The 25,354-nt window shown below is 42.8% G+C and overlaps 1 protein-coding gene across 1 annotated transcript; it reads left to right on the top strand.

Moving 5' to 3' along the window:
- Nucleotides 1-636: 636 nt before the first annotated feature.
- Nucleotides 637-20,831, top strand: tmem102 (transmembrane protein 102). The gene is given in 6 exon segments (XM_018703905.2): nucleotides 637-654; nucleotides 656-839; nucleotides 13,367-13,705; nucleotides 14,999-15,192; nucleotides 15,472-15,684; nucleotides 15,905-20,831. Coding segments are annotated over 6 exon segments (1,548 nt in total). The 3' UTR covers nucleotides 16,505-20,831.
- The last annotated feature ends 4,523 nt before the right edge of the window (nucleotides 20,832-25,354 follow it).

Genomic DNA, 25,354 nt, shown 5'->3' with positions numbered 1-25,354 from the left:
CCTGCCTCCTATCCACACCCCTTAGGCTGCACTTTTAATGATCATGAATTACAAGTTATGTGAACAAACAAGTATTTTTTATTGGGTTGGGATGTATGTTATATGTTTTAAATGGACTCATATTAGGTTAGGATTCAGTAACTGAGATTAGTGGCATAATACATACATGCTCATCATATTTTGGGGCTTTAGGTAGTCCTATCCAAAATACTCACCAATCAAGTCGAATTGCTGCAACATCAGCGTCACATTGTCTGCTATCAAATGTTAATGTTAGTTGTTCCCTGGTGTCATATGTTCCTCTGCAAGTGCCCCCCAAAGTCTCATGATTCACACAAGCCTGTTGAAAACAAGGGAAGCATTATACAGCTATGAAAACATGAAGGCTCAGCAACACTTAATCAGTCTAAACACAGGCTGTAACTCACATTCAGCAGACAGTTCAAATGTAAAGCCAGAATTTGTTTTAGTGTAACTCCCACAACCAGCAGTTATTGTTGGCACTGTGACAGCATGATTTGTCCCTCAGGGGACACGTTTTGACCGCCTTAGCCGTGAAAATAAGGCCAGACATGTAGGCTAACAATCCTCAAACGATATCTCTTTCCTCGACCTCACCCTACAGGCTTGTAGAGAATGGAGTCCCTGATGAGTTGCGGTGGCACCGCGCTCTCCAGCCCCCGCCAAGAAGCTGTCAGAGGTGGACTTCCGGTCGGGGGCCACCTTGGAGCAGCTGTCGGCACAGGTGTCTGAGCTGGTACTACTGGAGCAGGGGGAGTTTGGGGACCAGACCGCCTTAGAGGTCCACACAGCCAAGGACTTTATCTTCAACATGCTAGGTATGTCTGCAAACAAATCACAGGGATAATACCCCCTGTATCTGATGTTCCTTTAGATGTTCTCCCCCGATTTTATCAATACCACAGACCCCCATCTTTTAAGCCCTTGGTGTTAAAGCTGTTGTGAATGTGATATGATGTGGGTGGGTTGTTAACCACAGGAAATGCAGTGAAGCCTATGATCAGAATTGTCCTTTGAAAGGTTTATTCTCTCACTGGACCTTTTGTCTTTGACATTAAATAATGGTGAAATTAAATCTAATATTTATTTTACTTTGGACTGTCTGCATGCCCTCAGACCTCACCACTGAGACCACATGTTATACAGGCGTTAAAATCAAATTCACTCTAGTAACCGAGCAAGATAAATGTGCCAATAAGTCACGGCGTATTTTTGATAGTGGAAGTTAACAGCATGTTACAGTATCTAATATGTTCCATCACTATTTTAATAGGATGTTATTTTAATGCGGTACAGGCCTGTGGGACAGTAATTATTTATTGCCTGGAGTTAAAGTTACTATCAATTAAGTATTAATACACTTGACAGTGGCTGGGAGGGCAGAGTTGCATGGTGGAAGTAAAGAGCGTATCCCACTGCACAGCTGATGCTTTGTGTGTATCCATGTGTTTGTGCCATTTGCAATGCGGTGCCTCAACATAGATAAAATTAACTAGTGATGAAGAAGCTTTTATTTTGTTTGTGTCTTGCGATTTCTTCTCTGTGCTTTTTTTTTTGATTCTGTTGCTGCGAGCAAATGTGAATGTACATTTATTTACTCAGGGCAGTTTCACTGAGAGCAGTGAACAATGTTTTCCAGTAACACCCTGCTCCACCCTCACTATGTTCCACATGTTCTCACCTGGAAGCTGCCCAGTGCAACCACCACTGTGGCTACTGGGCAGGTCTGAACATGCACTGAGTTGGATAAATGATCAACAACCAACAGCACTGAGCTAACACAAACAAAAGCTCCACTGCTTCATGAAAACAAGTCTTTATTATCTCAGTAATAGACAATAGACATTGTTTGCTCTTTTCTGAGGCTGTATTCTACTCAGGCTGTGGCATCTGAGGGAGAGACATACGTGCACCCCAAAAGGACAAGGCTGCAAGATCTCATTTAAATGAGACAATGGGACGCAGCTCTCTTTAACAGACTCATTTATGACTCAGGTTGTGAGACAGCATGTGTGACAAACATGATTAACACTAGACCTAGTCTGCATTGAAATGATAGACCAGGTACAATATGTTCAATTTAATCCTCTAGTAGACATATTATCACAGGTTTTTTCTTTGTGGTGTGGATGTAACAATGTGTAACTTGCACACTTGAAGTCTTTCAAATGCAAAATAGATTCTAAAAGTTGGAAGTGAAGCACATCCGTTATATTATTCATATATTCATTCTGCATGGCTCTACATCTGATTTATATGAGTAATCTGAAATACAGAGAATGGAGAGTCACAAGGCTGTCTCAAGCTGATTGTTTTTATCTGTCAGCTGTGAGTAAAAAGTGAAGTGTGTTTGTTTGTCCAATAGGTGGCACTCTGCCCCCTCCCTGCTGTCCTCTGTCATCCCTGCTCTCTCATGTCCCCGTCACTCTGTCCCTGGAAAGCTGAAAACAAAGCGTGTTTGGTCAGCGTCCTGAAAGTTTGGTGTATTTCTGTTTCAGCTTTCCTCTCAACTCTGTTCTTGCTGTGGTTTTACTTCCCAATTCCACATATTTTGCAAGTCCTCTTTCTGTCTCCTTTTGTCACTCAGTTTTACTACTCCTGTCAGATTAGTAGTCTTGCATTGGTTGACAGACAGCTCATGCCTCTCCTCTGCTTCAGTCTTCTCACCAAACTGAAATAGCTTTGTCAAACAAGCCTCCTTCCCCCCGAGGGAGAAATCAAAATGGTATCCAGGCCTGTTTTTCTTTTTTTTTTTTTCCCATTTTATTGAATCACCACACGCAATTTCTTTTTCTGTCTTAACTTTTTTTAGCTGTTTTTCTGCCTTTTCTTTTGTCGGGATTTCATTTTTCATTATTCCCGGTGCAAAGCCCTCTGCTTTCCTCTTTGTCTGCTCCCACTCTCTTTTGGTTCAGAATCATCTCATGGTAACTTTTTCAGTTTTTGAGGCTGCTTCTGCTGGCATAATCACCAATGGTTTCCTTGCTGGTATTTTCATACCCTGTGCCTCGCCGCCTGCTGTGACAGCTCTGACTGCGTGAAAAGAAAAAAAAAAGAAGGAAAGTTTGGCACTTTCAACAGAGGAGAGGCGGTTTGTGTTGGATTCTAGGAATATAAAGTTAAGTACGCGGTGGTAGCTGCATTAGCGGCTCTATGCCTCTCAAGGCCCTGCGGAGGATGAAAGGCAACGCTGAAAAGCAAATATCATTCTCCTGATAGAGGGGCTTTGTTACAGCATGCAGACCTGCCGGAGGAGCCGCACCACTGCTGCAGGTGTTGGTGTGTGTGTATGTGTGTGCGTGCGTGGATGCTGAACACGAGTGGCTGTGGCTGTTTTTGCCAGGCTTTTATAAAGTTTGAGCTGCAGAGGGATCCCCACTGGGCTTTGCACACTGTCAGGGAAAAAGGAAAGAGAAAAGAGATTAAACTCTCACACACTTGCACACACAAGTGCATCCAGTGAATTTTTTCACACGCTGACAGATCCAAGAAGAGGCTCTTATTTACCCTGCGTCTGAGTAAACACTGTGGTTTGCCTCGAGGCAAACGTGGTGGGGACTACTGTATATATCTTTTGAAAAACAAAAGTCTGATGAAGGCAGAAATGCACTGCCGGTTGAAGCAGAAGATCTGGTGCTAAGCCCAGACATAGCCTCGCCCCAACTTCTCAGATCTCAAAGTTTGTTAGCCAGCTCGTGAGAGTTCAGGTCAGAGTTCCTCTGATGCCAGTCAAAATGGATACTTTTGATTCAAGTTTAAAGAATCATGACGCTGTTCTGTCTCAGCCCACATTTTGACATTTTTATGTGAGGGGGAAAAAACAGTTCACAGAGTTAAGTATTTTATTCAGTTATCAGATGCAGATCAGTGAAAACATAATGAATACTCCCTCATGCAGTACTCCATATCTTCAGTTTGTCCTAGAGTGACCTCCTCTTCGTGCCCTCTTGTTTGGCTCAGCCCCTTTGTTTTCCACTATTCTTCACACTTAGGCCACTTAATGGTATGCACATTTGGGCTTGAACAATGACAAGTGGAGGCGTTTAGAGAGAGAGAGAGAGAGAGAGAGAGAGAAAAGGGTGATGAGCGCCACCTGAGTTGGTTTCTTCCAAGTCAGGAGAGGCGTGAGTCAAAAGTTCACCTTGAGCTGTAATGAAAAATGAAAAACAAAGCAGTGAAGAACCAAAACAAACCCTGTGTTTGTGTGTGCGTGAGCGACATCTCATGAGGGCCTGCATATTTATCAGTCTCACTAGAATCTCTGATTTGTCTGTGATTTTTTTGTGGCTCAGAAAGGCTGACTTCACAGTTATTTTTAACTGCCAAAAAATGGAGATGCAGTCTTCAAATGCTTTTGTTAGTAAGTAGGTAAAACATTGTGAAAATGTAAAGAACTCACTGATAATCATTATATTTGCAGCAAGGGTAAACCAGAGATATGAAAGATTTAGCCGCCTTGGTGTAAGTGGTATTGAAAAATCTCTGAAGCTGCTGTAGTGATCAAGAAAATTTAGATTTGACCATTTTTCACTGTAGTATTGACAAAATAGCAGGCCGTAGCATTTGAAAGTGCACAGAATTCCTGCAGAAACTCATTTATTTTCTGTAGGTTTTCTTTTGCTTTTCACAGTCACGCAGCTACTTCAAGTCATGTCGGTGCAGAGCATCTAAAGTTTTCTCGGTGCACTGTAGACTTTGCATTTATCTGGCACTAAATTACTCCTCCCAAACTTTCTAACCTTTCTGAGGCTGCACAGTCTGTCGTATGATATGATGCATATTTTATTTTTTTGGGGGGTGGGGGGAACCCTCTTGGTTAAATTTTAACCACCAGAGTGGCTACTTTATCCCCCTTGAGAAGGCAGCTCACTTAATCAGGCCTGATGCATCGACACAGTGTCTGGCCAGGTCTCTCACTCCAGCCCATTAACGCTGGTGGACATATGTGTGACTGAGTCACAGCTGGATGCTGTTTCTTCTGCTGTGACTTCCCGCCTCATTGGAAGGCCCCGCTCTGATGCTCAGAGTTGAGTTGTAGTTTCTTTTTTTTTTAGTGGAGGCTTGGATTCGGGGCCAACATGGTTGCTCTGGCTGACTAATTCTTTGTTAATGCCAGTTTGGATTTTAGAGTCTGTCTTCATCTGGCAGCCAGGCCAGACTCATGGCACTGCAACAGTAGATGAGTGAAATATTTAATGATTTAGGCTTTGTTTGTCTTCAGTTTTAATCAGTACAGACGAGCCAGTGCCAAGCAGCACAGATGAGCAGCATCTTGCCTGCTGTAAATGATGGTCATTGTTGTTTACTGACACCTTTTTTGGCATTTAGCAGCATTAAATCTTAATTGTTGGAAAGCTGACACAATTCAGTTGTTGGTAATTTAGCTGAGTTCACAACCTCTCTTAGATGAAGCTCTGTAACAAATGAACCAGCAACTGTCTGTGATTTAAACCCAGCAAAGTGTCCTGTGACTGAACACAGCCACAATCTGACATCACACCACATCATTCATGAAGTGTCTTTCATTGTATCTAATTAAATATGACTTAGTGAATTTGGCCTGTTCAGTAAGAAGTGTTTTGACACTGCATGACATGTTATCTGCCTTCCTGCTCATTTTAATAACCGAGGCTGACACTGTGATTTTTGCTCTTTCATAATCACTCTTTAAGTATTCCTGAGGCGAAGAGGGAGGAATCATTTGGGTAGTAGCTGTCAACTGATAACAGTATCTTATGTGCAGGCTGTAGCTGTCTTGAGTTGCTGAAAAAAAAAATCTTTAAAAACTGTATGTTTGTCACACACACCTCACTCACAGGATGACACTTTTCAGTAATCCTTTAAAAAGTTTTTCATAATGTGTCGGGGAATGTTGGAGTGCACAAACTGACATATATTGCCTCCTTCATTTAAACTTTGCTATCTAAGCAAAGTTTTTGAAAACTTGCTCTTCACATTATTCCCTAATTACTGTTTTGACTAATTTGTTTTCTTTATTTTATTTTGCAAACGTTGGTTATAACAGAGAGTGACTGAGCATTAATATAACATTCAGGTAGGATTCCTGCATCAGTGAGTGTGAGATTGAGCAGTATAATGAAATTATTCAGTCTGTACTTGCTCACCGAGCGTGCAGAGTGACCAGACTGTGGATCTGATCCAAACAGTGGAGGTGAAACACAAAATAGGAACACATGATTTTGTGCTCCGTTCCCTTTCTGTTTTTAAGAGTAGAAGATGTGTTAATAGGTGGAATCAAACTCTTGTAGCTTCGTTTTGACCTTTACCTTCAGTATAATTGAAAAAATAGTAATAGTAATACTCTGATACTCTGATCTGCAGCTTCTCTAGCTGCTTTGCTTCCTAATTACTTCTAACAGCATTTAGGGATGTATGCAATTAGTTGACTAAACAATTAAAAGTTCCTACAACTGCCAGTCGGCACCAGAAATACTAGTTGGCTAAACTAATTATTTGTGTTGTATTAGTGCCCAATGCTCGTTAATGTTACACGCAGCTCGTCATGGCAGTGACTGCCCAAAATTGTGCTCCATTCTGACTCTTTCCCGAGTGTTTTCTCACTTCTAGACGACTAGTCTAAATTTAAATTTCAGTTTTTTTTTTGCTCCTCCTTAATAAGAACATCAAAGGTCGGGTTCAGTTTCACATGGCTTTTTGAAAGACTAGGCTAGGCCCTGCAGCCCAAAACCGGAAAATGTGAAAGCAAAACTGTGGTGACACTTTTTTCTTTAAGTGATAATTGCCTGTCATTTAGCGGGACATGCTATCACAGTGTAGCTGGCATCAAAGCAGCAGTGAGGAGCTGGAAGACACTGACAGCTTCCTGCATCCTCTCTCTCTGCAGGTGGTTCAGACACCAAATGTCTGTCATCACTCTCAGCCCTTTTTTCTGGTATTAAACACATTCACACAGTCATACACACATACACACACCTAGCCCTTTACAATCAGATTAAATTGGAACTTCTCCATTCCTCTTCTTCTAAAAAGCCTATTTTGGAGCTAATCTCCTGCCTTCATATGAATTCATAAACAGCGAGCTTGTGCAGTGGCTCACCTATCAGCAGCTAGGTTGTCTGGGATTAATCCTGCTATTAGCGTGCGAGGTGAGGCTGAGAGAAGCACCAGTTGAAAAGCACTGATAACATCCAGTTGAGACTATATTAGTCAGGAGTCATTTGTAACAGACTGATTTGCTCCTTTTGGGATGAGGCTGCTTTTAAGATTATTGTTATGGCATGCTCTGCTGCTGCATTAGAGTTTTATTGCCCAGAATAGCAGAAAGGTCACACAGAGGTAGGGGATGTGAAATAGCAACATGTCCTCCTTCCAAGGTGCCCTGAATCAGGAACTCATGACTGTTCCAGCGGAGATCCTCACTAGTTAATCTGTGCAAAGCATTCTGTATTTGAAATGATGATTCTGTCACCACTACTCCATCAAGAATCTTGACAGTAGAGAACTTTTGAACCATGATTGTGCTGTGGGAGCAGCTTAGAGAACTGAACTGGGTGAAACCAGTCAGGGGGCAGATAGAAACATAACATTTAGCTTAGATTTTACACAGTTAGAACTCTGAAACTGAACTTGAATGTGATTTGAAACCATTTAACATTCACCCTGCTTTTGTGACTGTCCATCTGATTCAAAACAAGTGAAGTATATTTTACTTTTAGACTCTTGCAATGAATTTTGGCATGAGGTTTTTACAGCATGTAAAAAAAAAACTGCCAACTTGTCACTTTTGGTTTTTATATATCAAATAAGCAAGATATATTGTGTTAATTAGTGAGCACTAGAGGTAATGGTGGGCAGATTTTTTTTTTACCTTTAAGCAGAGCCAGGCTAGCTGTTTCCCACTGTTCCCAGTCTTTATGCTAAGCTAAACTAAGTGGCTGCTGGCTGTAGCCTAATATTTAGCATAAAAATAGTTGGATGGAATTTTTTGATAATTTTTGAGATAGTGACCAGAAATATGAGAGGCTAATGTATCTGTAATGTACTAGCAGTGCATGACAATTGTAGTTGTAACTCTGCAGGTGGAGCAGCAGTGAAAGTTAGTAGTGAAATGTCAGCCATAATTTAGTCTGTCTGCCTTTCAACAAGATTATAAAGTACTGCTGTTTACAGGCTTGTGGAAGTGCATAAAGCCGCGAGGTGCATTAATGCATGTGGGATGGTCAGCTCCTCTGTGGGCTCATGCTCACTCAGCCTTGCGCTACACCAGTCATAGTCACAGCTCCGATGTGTGAGGGTGTGAAACTGTGAATGTGAGACAGTCAGCTTTCTTTATGATACAATACATGTTAAAATAAATGCATGCAGAATGTGATTACTAGCTTTACCGACATCGTAGTTGTTAGTGCAGCCTAGTTCTTAGAACAGAGTCATAGTTTCAGACACTCTCAGTCCTCTCTTGCAACAGCAACACATAGAAGTCATCGGCTTATTTAGTGGAATCCCATTTTCCAGTGAGATTTACCGAGCTATTTTCGGAGTATATCAAACCAAGGGTGTGTGTGGTGGAATATTCTCACTCTGCTGCGACTGTGATGAGAGAAGACGTCTTTCCCATGATGCTGCTGCTGCTCTGCTCTAGGGGATTTCTCAACAGTGTCACTTTGTAGCTTCATTTAGAAAGCAGGCATGTCTGAAGGCACCCATGAGTCTATACTATACTATGTGTATTCAGTATGTGTGTGTGTTAAAATGTCTGCAGAATTGCTTCATTTTCAGGGAAATGGGAATATGCTATTCTAATACACTCTAAACTAAAATTGAAGCACCAGTTCAAATCAAACACCGGGGACCTTACAGCCAAATGGCCTGTTTAATATGTGAGTCCACTGATGCAATTCAATACATCAGCCTGTAATATCACAGTGATGTATTGAACTGTTAACTAACTCCCAAGACAGATGACAAAATGGAGCTGTTGTGCAAATAAATTATCTATTGATTTTGAAATCATAGTAAATTAGTTTTTTAAAAATGACTTTTTCATTGCATGTTTTTTTTTTTTTTTTCATATTTATCACACAGGGGAGAGAGTGTAGGGGTGGCCTGTCCCTCTGAATGTATTAAAGGAAAGCCCCACATCTGTTCCTCAATGTTTGGACCACATTTCCCATCATTTTTTCATCTAAGTTGAAAAGAGGGCTGTTTCTTGTCCACCTTTACTTTTTTCCTTTTAGTCTACATATGATTTGGTAGCAACCCTTGTCAACAGTAACTATACACATTAGCAGAATACTCAGTAGCTAGAATAGTGAAAACTGGAATTAAATTTTATAGTCTTTAATCAGAAGTTTTCAAGCAAAATTCCCATCCATTTCTTGAACACACAATATGTAATTTGCTGTTGCTAGGAGTCTCAGTCAAAACAATAACATAAGATTTGGTGACGAAATGAAGTGACGTTGGATGATGGGAGTAGTCTTCTCCACCTTTGACATCATTGCAGTCAGCTTCTCTTCTTAGGATTCTTAAATCCAGTAAAAACACTGAATAATGCAGTTCCACATTAAAAAATTGCCCAATAGGTTGCTCAGCTTGTGTCTCTGATAACTTATAGATCCAGACGTCTGATGACTAAAATCCTTCATCTGCTGAAAATATAGAGTTAAAAACAACCAAGATTTTAAAGTTTGTTGTAAAATGTGTCTTTAAGCTGGATAAAAAGTTTTGACACACTTTGACAGACAGCCACAACGCTGACACATGCACAAAGTTGATATGACATTGACAGTCGACCAAATGAAACCTTGATTAAAATGATGGATTTCTCTAGGTTTGAAAAATGCTGGAAACATTTGGGATACTGTAAGTACACATATATAACACAGGGTTAATCATTGTCAGACATTTTAATGCAGCAAAGTTACATTTTATACCTTTAAAGTAAGATATAGCATAGTGTAGAGGTCAGCAGCAGATCGTCCTGGTGTTTGCTAACGGTAAGCATAGTTATCTCCCAGGATTAAGGTTGTGATGATTTATTGATGATAAATTCAGATATTGAGTTTCCTTCCAGACTCATCTCCTGGAACAGGTCATTTCAAAGGCTCCTCTTGCAACATTGCAACATTGCAGCACACACGATTTTTCACCTTGAAAGTTTGCTTCAGGCTAAATGTTCAAGTATAAACCCTCTTTTTCTGAATTACTTTTCCAACATTCCAACCGATTTTATTGTATCACAACCTTCATTAAGTGATGAATGGGTGACAGAAAACTGCTCCCACATCTGCAGCATTTATGTGTTTTATTGGAAACAGTGGATGCCATGCAGGTGGGTGTGTAGGTAGGCTTTCCTCTTAGCATGCACTAACACTGATGGAGTAACCAGTAGCTATCATATAGTCCTTTCAGAGACGTGGAATTGGGCCTAGTCTGAAAATAGCTCTTAACGAAAAACTTCCCTCTAATGGAAATCTACATTAAAAGACATTTCTTATAGGATTAGGTTTAATCCGTGGCTGTGAAACCAGCCTAAACTGTCTCCATTCCAGCTCTATTCTCAGACTGTGTGTGTCTACAGGCATATGCATTGGAGTGAGTTCACGTGCGCATCCATGCGTGTGTGTGTGTGTGTGGTGTGTGCGCTCGCTGGCTGGCAGATGCCCAGTAAAGCAGCGTGCGACTGTCGATTTGAGAGTTTGGATTAAAAAGTAGATTGTGTTCCTTGGAACAACCTCAAACTTCCTGCAGCCGGCGTACAGATTGGAGAAGCCTCGCTAATTGATACAGTTTTTCCTCTGCCCTCCTCTCTCCAACTGAAGCCCCTGCTGGAGAGATAAGATGCTCTTTATTCTCTTTTTTCATCACACTTTTCCTCCTCCTTGCCTATTTGACCTAATTTATCAGTGGCAGATAAGAACCAAACAAATCAGAGGAGTCGCAGCTTCAAACTCGCTGCCCTTTGGCTGGCATCTGATCCGTTCCTCCCTCTGACACTGTCTTCTTCCCTCTCTTCTTCCCTTTGATCTGCCCATCAAGCGTTTCTCCCCTCTTACTCCCTCTTTTCCAGCCTAACAGATTTCAGCTTCTGATGTTCGATTGGTCATAATTTGTTTCGCACGTTGCATGCACAAACACTCACCTCAGACAGAGGAGAGATGAGCTAAATATGATGCACTTTTTGCAACTACCGAAGTTGCCTTCACTAGTTAATTATTTACACCACACTGAAAGTCTTGAAAGCTGATGGAGCAGAAACTGAGAGAAAAATATTAAAACCTAAAAAGTATATTGATCACAGCTTGGCTTATTGATCAGTGATGTTTTTTGTCACCTCCTCACTATTTCTGATGAATCAGGTATTTGTCCCCAACCTTACTCTGTTCTTTTTTAGTTATTTTGTAGTAACCTATAGTGTCGCCCAAGAGTTCGAGAGGGGACCATTACATGAAACCTGTTGTACTTACCAGGAGCTCTCCAAATGTCATGGGAGGGTTCACAGGCTGGAGGTCCTGAGGACCTGCAGCACTCCTGATACAGTGTGGTGGGAGTTGCTCTAGTCAGGAGATGAATGGAGCTTGTAGAGGGAGACGAGCTGATTCTGCTGAGAAATGCTGAGATTCAAAGATGCTCTGACACACACTTTTTATTTTATCTTCTTATTGACTGCTCCCCCTATGGTGGCGTCAGATGAGGCACTTTTTCATTTTTCTCCTTTTCAAAGCAGAGCACCGCAGAGATCCTTCGTCAGCACGCTTGACTTTGTCTCCCGCTTTAGTCGCTTGTTCGTTCTCATTCTCGAGATGTTTTCCCTCCTATTTCCCACCAATGTTTTTATGTTCCATTCCAACTGCTTTTTGACGTAAAGCAACAAACCATTGTGTGGTATTTTGGAGGGATGCTGTTCTCATGAGGGAATGTGTTCCTCAGAGCATGACAGGCTGCTCATAATTTATTAACATGGATACTTTAAGCACTATTCATAAGGATGAAGTATAGTAAACAAGTAGTAGTAGTAGTAAACAAGCCAAATCAACCAACTTAAACTCACTAGCTTTTATCACTTTAAATTTCCAAAAGTGAGTTAAGAATAGAATGGGTTTCTATTTGTACCACTTTGTATCATTGGGTTTTTGCTCATGACTCATCCTCACAATTTTTCACGTCTTAAAAAAAAAAAACGTTTAGGCACTCGCACATGCTTCAACATAAAAACACCACATGGCTTCCCACTACCAAGGTTGTGTCCCCATGTAATTGGATGAGAGGAATCATGTTAGGAGCTTTGAACCCCCAGCCATGGCCCGTCGGCTTGGTCTGATGCCCCCGTTCCAGCTTTCTGCAGCCACTTAACTGCCCTGGAGGGAATAAACACTCGAGTTCTCTCACAATCTTCTTCCCTGCGAAGGGTTTTTGAAGTGCCAGTGCTTTTACCTTTGACCTATAGTAGGTAGCCGTTAGCTCTTGACCAGCACAGGTTTGGCTTTGAGATCAAGCCTTTCTCAGTTGCTCTTTTAAGCTGGCAAAACATAATTTACTTGACTCTAGCACTGCGGCTCCCATGGGCCCAGAGCTTGGGAAGTTTACAACACAGCTAAGTAGCCATAAAGGGATTTGGAGGCAGGTTTCTCTCATAAAAACTGTTCAGAGAGGAGCGCGAGGAAGGCTTTTTAGCACTTGGGAAAATGATGGTGCAGCCGGGCCTAAAATATAATAAAAATATAATAAGATGATTGTCTGATCGGTCGTATTTCTTACCCCATCGGACTTCCTTTTAGTGATATTGCTATGTTTCTCTTAAAGTCTCTTTCCTTTTGATCTATAACAGGATTCATTTCTCTGCCAATCATGGTGCAGTTGCATTGTGTTTGTAGAGACTCCGCAGCATATGGAAGCTGAAACGAAGACTTGGCTGAGCACACATGTAGGCGAGCCACTGAAATTATCATTAGCGTCTAGCCCAGTGGTCACTGAGGGGGCTGTTAATTTCACACTCCTTGTATCAATATCACTGCAGCTCAGACTCATAAATATATGCAGTACCTCCCTAAACAAACCAAGCCGGACATGTTCCAGGCTCGCTCACTCGCCGACCTGCTGTTTTCTGTCCCTGGGCGTGTGCCAGAGCTTGTGTGCATACTCTTGAGCTTATCTGTGCATCTGAATATGAAATGTATTTTAATGTGTGTATGCATCCGTGAGCAAGAGAGAACACTTTCCACTCATTGCTCCTCGCATGGCGGAAACGCATTTCCACACACACAAATGGATCTGAATATAAATTTTGCTGAGTGTGATTGATTTTTTTTTTTTTTTTTTGTGTGTGTGTGTGTGTGTCTCCTCCTCTACCCCCTAATCCTTCCAGGCTTAGTCCAGAAGGTGGACCAGCGCCTCCCGGTGGCCAACGAGTACCTGCTGCTGTCAGGAGGGGCCCGGGAGGGGGTCCTGGACCTCAACCCTGAGGACCTGGGGGACTACGCAAAAGGGGCCGATTTTGACCTGGACTTCACCCTGCTGGTGCCCGCCCTGAAGCTCCACGATCGCAACCAGCCCGTCACGCTGGACATGAGACACTCCCCGCCGTGCCACTCATGGCTCAGCCTCCGCCTCTGCGACTCCAACATCCTGTCCCGCTGGAGCATCTGCTGTCAGGAGGAGAATGGACTACCTACTGAGGAAGATGAGGAGGAAGAGGGGGAGATGGGTAAGAAGAAAAAGTAGCATAGTTGTTGCAAGGACAGAGGAAGAGCAATGAAGGAGAAATTGGTCACAAAGATGGGGAAACAGGATGGGTAAGCAAGAATGTAAAGTAGAAAGAGAGGAAGAGATAAGTGAAGAGAGGAAAAAGGAGTGGAATAGGTAACTGTGAAGATACTGCAGCAGTGCAGGGTGGGGAGAAGGGGAGCTGATTGAATTTTGTAATTTGATGCATGATGTTGTGATGCAATTTTGCCCGGCGAGCTCCGGCGGAGGCTCGCTCCTATAACTCCCTCAGATAGGTGAAACGAGAAAAACCTCCCCAGGAAATGAAGGCTGAAACATTTATGAGTGTAACTTAACAATCGAAAGTTCAAGATTACACGGCAGCTTCCAGATTACTGCACGACATCAATCTGCCATACGCTCAAGAGTGTGAAACTCCTGAGATGAGGAAAAAGTAATGACGTTTATTGATATGAATCTCTTTAATTTTCAGCAGCTGGGAATATATGTTTCCCACATTTTCTGGCTCTGTCATAACATTTCCCACAGGATTTTATGTTAAGTGTGTTTATGGTGACAGCATGTGCATGTATCACACCAAAACTGGGGTTAGACAAGGGGCAGAGGAGTTGTGTCAAATATTTTTTTTACTCTTTACAGCCCAGCATTGGCATCTCTCTTCAGCTATTGTTTTATGAATGATTCATTTTTGCATTTTTTTTTCAAGGTGACATCTTCACCAGTCCTAAAACCCAAGTATGTTCAGTCTGCACCAGTGTTGCCAGATGCTTAAAAATCATCCAGAGACTGTTTGTACAATCACACCAAGAACTGAGTTTGCAGCATACATGAATGTGTGCCAGTGGCTGTGCTGCATTTCACAATACACCCATGATTTCACCAAGTTGACTGTGATGGGCTCTGACTACAGGCCAGCATTTATAATGCAGCTATGGGACATTCTGTCCGTCCTGGCTAAGTTACAGCTACAGCAAGTTTGACCAAATACCAAACACAATTTGAACAACAATAAAAGATTTTTTAACTGGCTGGGAATGCTGACCGTGGCTGAGAGATGTTACTGGAGCACTGACATAGTAACACACACTGAATAATGAGGCTGGTTTCAAATCAGCCCCTTACCATTTCATGAAAAACTATGACATGTACATTTAGGAATCTCTAGAAATTCTGATCATACATCATAGAAAAGAGCTAAATTAGCATACAGCTATAATACACTACACACTGCTCCTCACACTAAACATCTCTTACCCCACCCCATCCCTGACAGGTAAAGGCTCCATCCCTTCCCTGGGCTCTCCTCAGTCTCTGGATGGATGCTACTTCTCTCCCACCCTGGTGACAGACTGGTTCTGGGGAGTGGTGAGTGAGGCTGTAGAGGAGCTGAGGCGTAGCCCCCAGAGAGGCATCCCCACCCCAGAAAGACTGGAGAGGAACGGTCCCCTCACTACCATCATCCTCCAGGTACAGAGTAGGCAACACTTGCTCCCACAGTGAAATAATGACAAAACAAAGACAGCCGGACTCATGTCTGAATTCATGAGAGATGTCAGGCTGCTAAGCATATCTAAAATTACTCATTGAAAGAGGACGTGTGTGCCTGTGGAGAGAAAACAATATTGGAGCAGATTGTAGTCAAACGTTCTAATAATTTTCAAGAAATGACCCTGCAACAGTGTTTGTAAGAGGAACAGAATTTCAGCACCCAGTCAGTGATATTCTCCCACCGTCTCGTCCCTGCAGGCGGGTTCTAGCCGGGTGCTGTACGACCTGCTGCCTGTGGTGTCATTCCGGGGCTGGCCTGCCGTGGCCCAAGGCTGGCTGACTGCCAACCACTTCTGGGATGGTAAAATCACAGAGGAGGAGGCCATATCTGGCTTCTATCTGCTGCCCTGTTGCTCCCCGCTGGGTGGCCGGCCCGACAGGGAGTGGAGGCTGGCATTCTCACGCAGCGAGGTGAAGGGATTGTGAATGCAGCTTATTGTTTGGTTCTGGTGCCGCCGTGAAATAGGTTTAAAAAGCATCAGTACAGTGTTTCCATCTGGTTTTCTCTCTGTGTTCCTTTGCCATTTTTCTCTCTTTTCATCCCATTCCGTTCCTGTCCCTTGATTTTCCCATTAAGTCTTTAATCCTCCTTCTACTCAACTCATTAGTCGTCTCTTGCTGTAATTACCAGGTTCAGTTGAAGAAGTGCATCCCTTTCCCCATGGCTCAGGCTTTCCAAGCAGCTAAGGCGGTTCTCTCTCGTATCCTGGCTCGTCCTCGTACAGGCCTCAGCCTCTACCACCTGCGCACCCTTCTCTTCTGGGCCTGTGACCGACTTCCTGCCGCCTACCTGTCCTGCTCCGACGCCGACACCCCAGGTCGCCTCCTCCTCGGCCTCCTGGATGACCTGGCTCATTGCATCCTGGGTAAAAACTGCCCAAACTACTTCCTGCCGCAGTGCAACATGTTGGAGCACCTGACTGACAGCCAGGCGCTGCTGGTCGCCCGCAAACTGGCCCACGTGCGCTCAGATCCCAGCGAGCACCTCCGGGCGGCTCTGGACCAAGCCCAGCAGGCGGGCCAGCTGAAGAAGGAGCTCACGGCCAGCACCAACGGCCACGGCTCCCCCGGGCACCACCCAGCCAATGGCATCATTTCGCCCTCGGAGGACAAGCTGGCGCAGCGACTGCAGCAGCTGGTCACAGAGAACCCCGGGAAATCCATATCCGTCTTCCTGAACCCCGATGATGTCACCAGGCCGCACTTCCGCATCGACGACAAGTTCTACTGAGGCAGACATGCTGCAGAGAAAACACGTGGAAATGTGTGTGTTAAGCTTCGAAACACACTCTGAAAAAGCTCTGAGACGTCACATCAGAGGGGACGGAGACTGAAAATCAGGCAGGTGTTTTTCTTCAAAACACAGCTGGCCTGAAACTGAGCACACTCCTCCTCCTCTTCACCACCCTGAGGCTCAGCAGAGCCTTGCTGCTTGACTGACTCTTTAAACCAAAAACACACATGTCCCACTACTGACAGATGACGTCCAGTTTAGGGGACGTCGCACAATAGACATGATGTCACCGAGCTGTTGCCACGGAGACGGCCCTCTCCTAACGAGCTGGCCTTAACGAGACTTATCAGCTGGTGCTAAAAAGGACAAGGGCCGGCTTTAGTCATGTGAAATCCAGTCTGACAGAGATCAACACAGAGTGTGTGTGTGTGTGTGTGTGTGTGTGTGTGTGTGTGTGCGCGTGCGCGTGTGTGTGTGTACATTTGTAAAGACAGAGGGAGAAAAGCTCCTTGATTGCTGCATTTCTCCCCCTTTTATTTTAGATCAGAGTGGGCGACGGCTGAATTACAATGGAAAAACAAGGTGTGGCTGATGTAACTGAATGTAATATTGTGAGGAGAACCGCCGAGTCTTTGAACAAAGAGTCTCTTCTCCCTTTCAACTACAGTTTAGCTCGTTTTTCTGACCCCCACGCCTCAATTTAAAGGATCTCTTCACTTTTTTTTTTAGTCTTTCTCAGGTATTCATAATACTTATCATTTTTTATGTCTGTAATTCCATTTTAAGGTCTTTAACTATATTTCAATGCCGCTTATATTTCATTGGGTAATTGAATGTACCAAAGAGCTATGTTCGAGCAGTTCTGCAGAGAGAAACATGCTTACACATCCCTAAATATCTTATTTTGAAGACGCTACTGAATCATGGTCAGAATGTTAATTCGCCTTTTCTCCTTCAAAGGGCCCAGTCACACCAGCGTGTGAAGGAGTGAAATTTAGTGGCAGAATGTGAAAGTGATAAGTGGATTCGCTCATTAGGCGAAGTAGAGAAGCTCAAACCCATCACATCAACTTCAGCTTTCGGTGAACTTGACCGATTGCAAGCTGTCTCAACAGAGCCGACGTTGAAAATGGAGGGAGCTGTTGTAGCTTATTAGCTGTGTTGCACCATCCAATTGTATTTAATCTCCTTTGATGGAGTAACTGCGCCACAAAGAGATGGTTCACAGTTACAAATGTTACAAATGTGTCTCTTGAAAACTGTGTGTGAACTTCCTGCCTCTTAGCAATTGAGTTAATGAGCTTCTAACTGACAGTTATCAAGCACTTAGCAAGCTTTTTTTCCTCCCTGTGTGTCCTCCTCTGTGCTGACATGATGTACAATCTTGAGAACAAAATACCAGGGGGAGTTAACAGACCAGTACAGAGCTCAGAACACTAGCCTGTCTTAGTGCAGTAGTTCACCAACTAGCCGTGCGAGCAGTCGCTACCAAAAAACCCAAACCTTTTCAGGGAAAATGTTTTAATAATTTCTGATTCCACTATCACACCATGATGCCACAGGGCTTTTATTTTGTCACATATGGCAGTAAAATGAATACTCATTAAACGAGTATACTGAATGGCTCGGGGACATTAACATGAGCATTTTCACAGTTTTCACATCATTTTACAGACAAAATGTCAAAGATGAAAATGATCGTTAGTTGCAACCCAAATCACTGCCTCCAGAACCACATATATATTCACATACAGGCTAATTTCACTGTGCCACTTTCTGGACGTGCCCAGGCCTTGGAAACAGGCCTGATGGGGAAGTAAATGAATTGCACTGGTTATTTTTAAGAGAAAGATGTAATTGCAGCTTGTGTTATGGTAGGTCCTTTATAAGGGATTTAGAACATTTCAAACCCTGTGTATGGAGATATGAGGAATCAAGTAGCAGCAGTGTATTTTCAAGTTAAAAAAAAACATCTGAGCAAAAAGACAGGTACAGAGTAGCTGTTGAATCAGGATTTTTTGGTCTATTTATCCAACATAGTTGCAACTAAGTCAAGGTACTTTACCTTCAAAATGTCCCACAAAGGATCAGGGTGTGTTGAACATCTTGTTCCACATCGTGTGAGCGTGTGTATTAACTTTCTGTTGAGGAAAAGTTACAGTTTCGTGTGCGTCGTTTGATTTTCTTGTAGACTAGTTCTGACTTGACTGATTCTCATAATTGTCCCCTGTCTCCTCTGCTTGGTTGGTCTTTTTTAATGAGCTGTGTATGTGTGTGTGTGTGTGTGTGTGTGTGTAGATATACGCGCATGTGTTGGTGTGTGAGCACTCACCGAGAGACAAACCAAGCAGCAGGACGCAGACAGCCGCCCAGATGCTGCCCATTGAATTATCCCCTCAGTGGGTGTGTGTTAGTCGCTGGGCCCTATCGTTCCTCAGCAGACGGGAGCTACCCACAGGGGGATGGAGGGATGCATGGAGGATGGATGGATAGAGGGAGATGGGCCCTTCTACGGTCCTTTTGAAGAGATTTGAAGTGGGAAGATGGGCCTTGCGGGGCCTGGACAGCTGCCTCTCTTTGGGACTGTTGCAGTTTCTCTCTGCCTGTTTCTCTGCTGGCTTCTTTCTCTCATTTTCTCATAGCTCTTTTTCACTTCATCCCATCTACACTTCCCCTCAGAGGTTTGCTGTTTTTCTGTCTTTTAGTACTGACGGTCCAGAGCCACAAAAAGCTCCTAAAACTTGGTTCTACTCCAACCTTATGTTTACACTGTTAGCAACCACGCTGCTGCAGTGCCATTCAGCTGATTTGATTAGGAGCTGTGCAGAGGCAGTAAACGGTGTGGTGGCAACAAGTGTAACCAGACAAGCAGTAATTTACTCCCTTCTACTTACATTATTTTCACTTGTTTTACCTTAATGAATTTGAGACGTAAAGTTGTCTGAACACTATCTGCAAACAAACTGATGGGTAAACTCTGATTAAATTGGGTTTACCGAGCACTGAAACGCTGCTTCCAATGTTGGTGCACAGGCAGGGTACAAAATGCTACAAGCACACGATGGGTTACAGTGAAGTTTACATAAATATAAAGGTGACGGGGTTAATTGAGTTGATTTTTAAGCTACTGGTGGAATGTTTTTCCTTCAGACAGGTGTATGAATATTTCTGAGTCTTGTGTTACGCTGTCAGCTCTCAGAGTCTGGGTCTACAAATTTCATGCTCTTACTACTGAATGAATTTTTTATAGCGTCTTGTCTGTACTGCTGATGTTGTGTGTGTGTGTGTGTGTGTGTGTGTGTGTGTGTGTGTGTGTGAGTGTGAGAAACGAATCTGAGGAAAAACCAAAGCGTGATGTGGAGGTGGAACAGAATGTCTAAGCAGGGTGTGTGTATTCAGCACGCCGGGTGTCAGAGGATTGATTGGTGTTTTTCAGCACTTTGTCCAGGACGGGCCCCGACTGTCGTTAACCCCAACCTGTACAAGTTTTTAAAAAGTCATATAGATAACAGCATTTATTTATTGGAAAGAATAGTTAATGTAAAGGTACTTTTCACATTTCCCTCTTTGATGTTTGACTGAGAGTGGAGTGTAAAACGTGTCAGGTGTGTGTCACACTTTGTACCTTAATGGGCCTAGTTAGAGATTACTAGACACTGGAAACAATCAATGTTTTTTCCTGAATTGTACACATGAAATCTTTGTGGAGAGTATCAAATCCTGTATTTTACAATGGTGTCAGTTTATAGATATGCAATCAAATCCCGTGTGGAAAGGCCTGTCATTTACAAACGCCTATTCTAATTGTACTTCAGTGTAGATTTACTGTAGTTGTGGAATGGGGGGGATCACTATCTGCTGTCCAGGGATTGCATGAAACACAGATGACACTCCCTAACTTCAATCTTCACCCTGTGCTACTGTTTATAATTATTACTGCTTTTTTTTGTGCTGAAACTTCTGATGCTTCTATTTAAGATTCATTCAGCTGCTGTGGATAAATAACGGACTAAATACAATGAATGTATCCACTTTATCTCTGTAATCTGCTCCTGACTACAGAACACAGTCAACTCTAACTTTTCATTCTTATCTCAGCAGATGTTCTCAAGTGCTGCGATAAACATCTGCACTGAATCACTCCACGGTCTGAGAAATTGAATTTCATATCTCTTTTTATTACTTGAGTTCTTTTTTTTTCTAAATAAGTGCAAATTATTTTCTCTGTATCATGACTGATTTGCTGTATTTATTACTGTTATTTTCTGGGGGTTTATATTGATCAAGCTTTAGCATGAAATAAATCACTACATTTCAAATCATATTCTGAGGGAATACTTTCATTATTAATTCAGTCATCAGTCTCCTAAAATGTCAGCAAATTGGATGATTTAAAGAATAAAAGCTCTTCCTCTCTGTAAATCTTACTCGGTTTCACGGTGGCCGACGGGTTGGATTTTTAATGTGAGTTGTTAGACGCGTTTCAGCCAACAGAGGGCGCTCCAGGACAGTGTTTGTACTTCCAAATGCCTCACTTGAGACTCTGCACTGAGACACCGTTAGAAGAGGAAGAGGATGCTCCAGGCTGATGTTATACACAGAAACATATGCAGTCAGTATCAAAATACACACTTAGGTGACTGTCACTGCTGCAATTGCTTTTACTATTAGTTAGTTAAGGTTATACCGACATGAATAATTACACCGACTGTAGGTAGCAAATGTGTTTCTGTGCTTCAGTGTCTGCTCAGAAAACAACTGACAAGGTCACTCTATAGTGTGTCTTAATGAAAACACCAATGTGTGTAACTATAATGTGATACCTTGTTAGTCTTTGTCTCTTCTCCTGCCCACATAAAGGTCATAGGTCAAGGTCAGGATTCACAATCTTCGCTTAAGGACATTGGGAGTCTTGCTGACAGTGCTCTCTATTACTTGTCTCTACATACAAAATATAAAAAGTACCTTAAAGGACACAGTCCATTGTTGGCATGTTATTGTAGCAGCCAGTATCATCTCGACGGGTAATGAATCACTTGAAAATTGCTACTTACTTGCTACTAACATTGATATAGAAGCCAACAAAAACACCATCATATGAATTACCCATGTACAGTTGAGACAGGTCCAGCCTTTCTTCTGTTTTACATTGTTTCCCAGTGTATTTAAAGCAGGGGCATGGTGTTTCTATCTTTGACATCCTCAAGGAAATCTGCACCAGGTTGCTTTATTATTTCTGAATTCTTTTGAATGAAGCTTCTTCAAGCAGCCATCATGTATTTCTTTGTCGGAGGTTGTTTATGAAACGCTGTGCAGATGCAGAGGACACAGTTTCCCTCGCTACAAAACAAGAACAACTCTGAATCATTTTGCTGTGTCCTCAGGCGATCCCTGACATTTAGAAATATTTAGCCACTGTCTGTCATTAGTTATGTGATGATGGCACAGATGTTTTTGCTGCAAATACACGTCATATCGTTTTCCATTAATCCGAAGCACAGGCACACACTGACAGCAGCAATCTGTTGGTGTCTATTAAGCAAATTATGAAGCGAGGAATTCGCCGGATTGTGTGATTTACAGATGTGACTGTCCACGCTTCGACCTCATGAGTGAGTCAGACTATTAAATAACTATCATTTCACGGGAGTCCAGCCTCATGTCAGGCTGGGTTTAAACTTAAAACTGCCTTTCTTTTCTAGTTTCTCTACTAGTGCATCTTATTCTAGGTCTTTGTTCAAGGGTTTTTTTTTTTAATCTTAATTTCTTTCTTTCTCTCTTTCATTTACATTTTCTGATAGATACTGATGCAGTTAGGTCAAACTTAGATCATTTTCAGGTGTATTTGTTTTTAAATAACAAACATTAAATATATTTTATGTCAAATGTCCACCCTGTGCAATATAACTCAAGTTTGACAGCCTGACCTTGAGGATGAATTCATGGTGTACACCCCCATGAAGGTCTTGGTTGCACTGCTGACCTGACATGCCTTCTTTGCTCTTGGAGACCGTAGGCTCCTCCAATGCAAAGACTGATGTTTGGTCTCTGGGTCGTAGCCATGGACCCACCTCTCGTCACCGGTGATTACACAAAGGTTGGCTCATGGTGACGGAGATCCTTGCAGACTTTGACTTGGCGCTGCTTCTGATCCATGGTGAAATCGCTAATGTGCACCTGCAAGTGGTCACAAAAATGTGGTCACGGCGTTGACCGTGTGTAATGTTGACCGTAATGCGAAATACCGACTGACTAAAGTTAGCGCTCGAACCTGCTGCAAGGGCATCACTGTGCTCTGTTCGTTCACAACAGGTACAGTCTCAGAACTTTTTGATCACACCTTGTACAAATAAACAACTTGTGCTCATAACTCTGCTGCCCCCATGTGACCAAAAAAAAACCAAAAACAAATGATATTCCCATCAGCTTTAGATTAATGTTAGAATGCCAACACGCTAAATTAAGATGGTGAACATGCTACACATTATACCTGCTAAAAATTAGCATGGTTCCTCCTTCGCACTCGTGTCCCTGTCCTCTACCTGCATGTTTAGTGTGTCCTCACCATGATTTCTTGCCAGTAATTGTGACCTAATCTCCCTTCTAAATAGGCCACTGTAACCTCAGCCCCCCAGGCAGCCAGTTTGTGTGCGTTTGTAGCTGTAAGGTTGTATGTGCTGGTGTGAACGAGGCCAGGTTGTAACTCCATCGCAGTGGGCTGTCTGTCACTGAGAAAGGGGGGCTGAATGGGGACATGTGTTCACCTGTCTCACACACACACACACACCAGTGGCAGTATTAAGTGCCAGTGAGCCATTGTAAACTCATCCTGTCATCCTAGCTACATCCTGCATAAATGAAGAGGTTTTGTGTGTGTTGGTGTCTGTCTTCAACTGTGTGTGTGTGTGTGTGTGTGTGTGTGTGTGTGTATGTGTCCGTGCCCCAAATGTATTGACAGTGTAAGAAAAAAAATCCCACAGTGCTCAGTGGAGCTATCATAAATCCATAACCTTGACCTAGAAGCATTTAGGCAGACAAGCTGGATGTTGCAACCTCTTTATCACCTCACTTACCTGACAGACTTCACACACAATTTTTTAGGTGTGTGTGCATGTGTGTGTGACACCCAGAATTCCACAGTAGTGTAATCCCTGTTAGTTTCTGGTGACTGGTCAGTGCAGCATTTTCCTGTTTCCAAGTCCGTCATGAATCTTACATCTCTGTCCTCCACTCAGGACACCCCTCCACATACTCTATTGTTTTTATGTCCACAGTCTCTCTGCTTTTCTCACCATCACATCCTGTGTATGTCTATGTGTGTGTGTGTTGAACTTGTTCCCATGCCAGTGTGCATCAATCTCCATTACCAAATCACGTGTATTAAGAGTTTGTGGGGGGGAAAAGAGGACAAGCCAGGAGAGAGCCCTGCATGTGTCTCTGCATGATTTTTATGCAGATCACACGTAGTGGGTGTCTCCCCACCTTTTACCCTTGTGCTGTACAGTTTGAGCTGGTCCTCTCCAGCTGAGCTGCAAAACAACAACTCCTCATTACGGCCCCCTCGTCATAGCAGATTGTAAATCTCACATCATTAAGCTGATAGTTCTCAGTTCTGACTGACTGACGCACAGTGAAGCTGCTGTAAAATTCCTGATTAATGCACTCTTTTGACCATGTAACTGCTTGTCTAGCTACTGTTCTGTTGCTATTATACTTCCTCCCTGCAGGTATCAGGTTTGCCACTGCATAACTGTTAACTGTTCCTGCTTGAACTTGAGCTTAGCTTCATTTGCTGGGACCTCGCAAAGGAAAAGCACTGCCTCTGCTGAGTGTGAAAGTTTTACTTTCCAAGGGAAACATCAATTTTGTATGCCACTGTAGGTCTTCTGAGCAAAAAGCTATTTACTGAGGTCTGCTACATACTATATAGTGCCAGCTGCTAGCTTAGCTCCAGGCTGAGCAAAGATATAATGTACTATCATGATATATCCACAAGTTACCTGCTGACTAACCAGGCAGAGAGAAATGCAGTGCTTCCTCCAGGATGTTATCATCCTGTATATTTAAAAGAAAATACCTTTAATGGCCCAAAACACCATTATCCCCAGCTAATGCTAATGGTCCTCCCCTAGGTTCCACTAGATTTGCTAACTTGTTAAATAGCACCAGTTCAATTTAGCCTTTTAAGTGGCAATAGGCAAGTTTTTTTGCTTATCATTATGAAGTAAACGTTGATTGCACAATGTAATGGCTTTAGAATAATGAGACCATCTGCGTTTAGATTGGTTCCCTATGAGCCTCGCTTACTGCAATTCTGTCTGCCACCCTGTACAAAAGCTCCCAGCAAAAAGGAAGGTTCAATTTATGACACATATGAAGTATGTCTGCCATTGCGCATAAGTAAATCCAGCAGCAGCCACAGCACAAACGAGAACGACGAACAAGAAGGTTGAGGGAGTCTTCAACTTCCAAATTTGGTGCAAGCAAAGTAGGAAGAGGATAGCACTTTTGTATTTCCTGGTAGCTATCATTAGCTGTCCCAAGGTAGTGGAAATGGCAGATGCTGGAACAACCTTTGTAACTGTGGAAACTCTGCAAGAGTAAAATAGCGCCTTTGCTGGAAAAGGCAAAGGAGTGGAGGACGGAGAGTGATAGAAATCAAGGGAAAACAACAGTGAACCTTGGATGGGCATTCAGTTGATGGAGAGAAAACCAAAACCAACAGTCAGTTTGCATTAATAAGTTTGCATTCTACTAAACTAATAACTAAATTTCTAGTTCAAATTGGGATTCCAGTGGTTGTTTCTTGCTTTGGATGGTCCAGTCTTTGCGACAGCAGCACCAACA

This window comes from Lates calcarifer, linkage group LG14 (genome assembly GCF_001640805.2).
Source record: "Lates calcarifer isolate ASB-BC8 linkage group LG14, TLL_Latcal_v3, whole genome shotgun sequence".
NCBI classification, from domain to species: Eukaryota; Metazoa; Chordata; class Actinopteri; family Centropomidae; genus Lates; species Lates calcarifer.
Note: the sequence above shows the minus strand (reverse complement) of the source record. Positions and strands in the feature narration are given on the sequence as shown.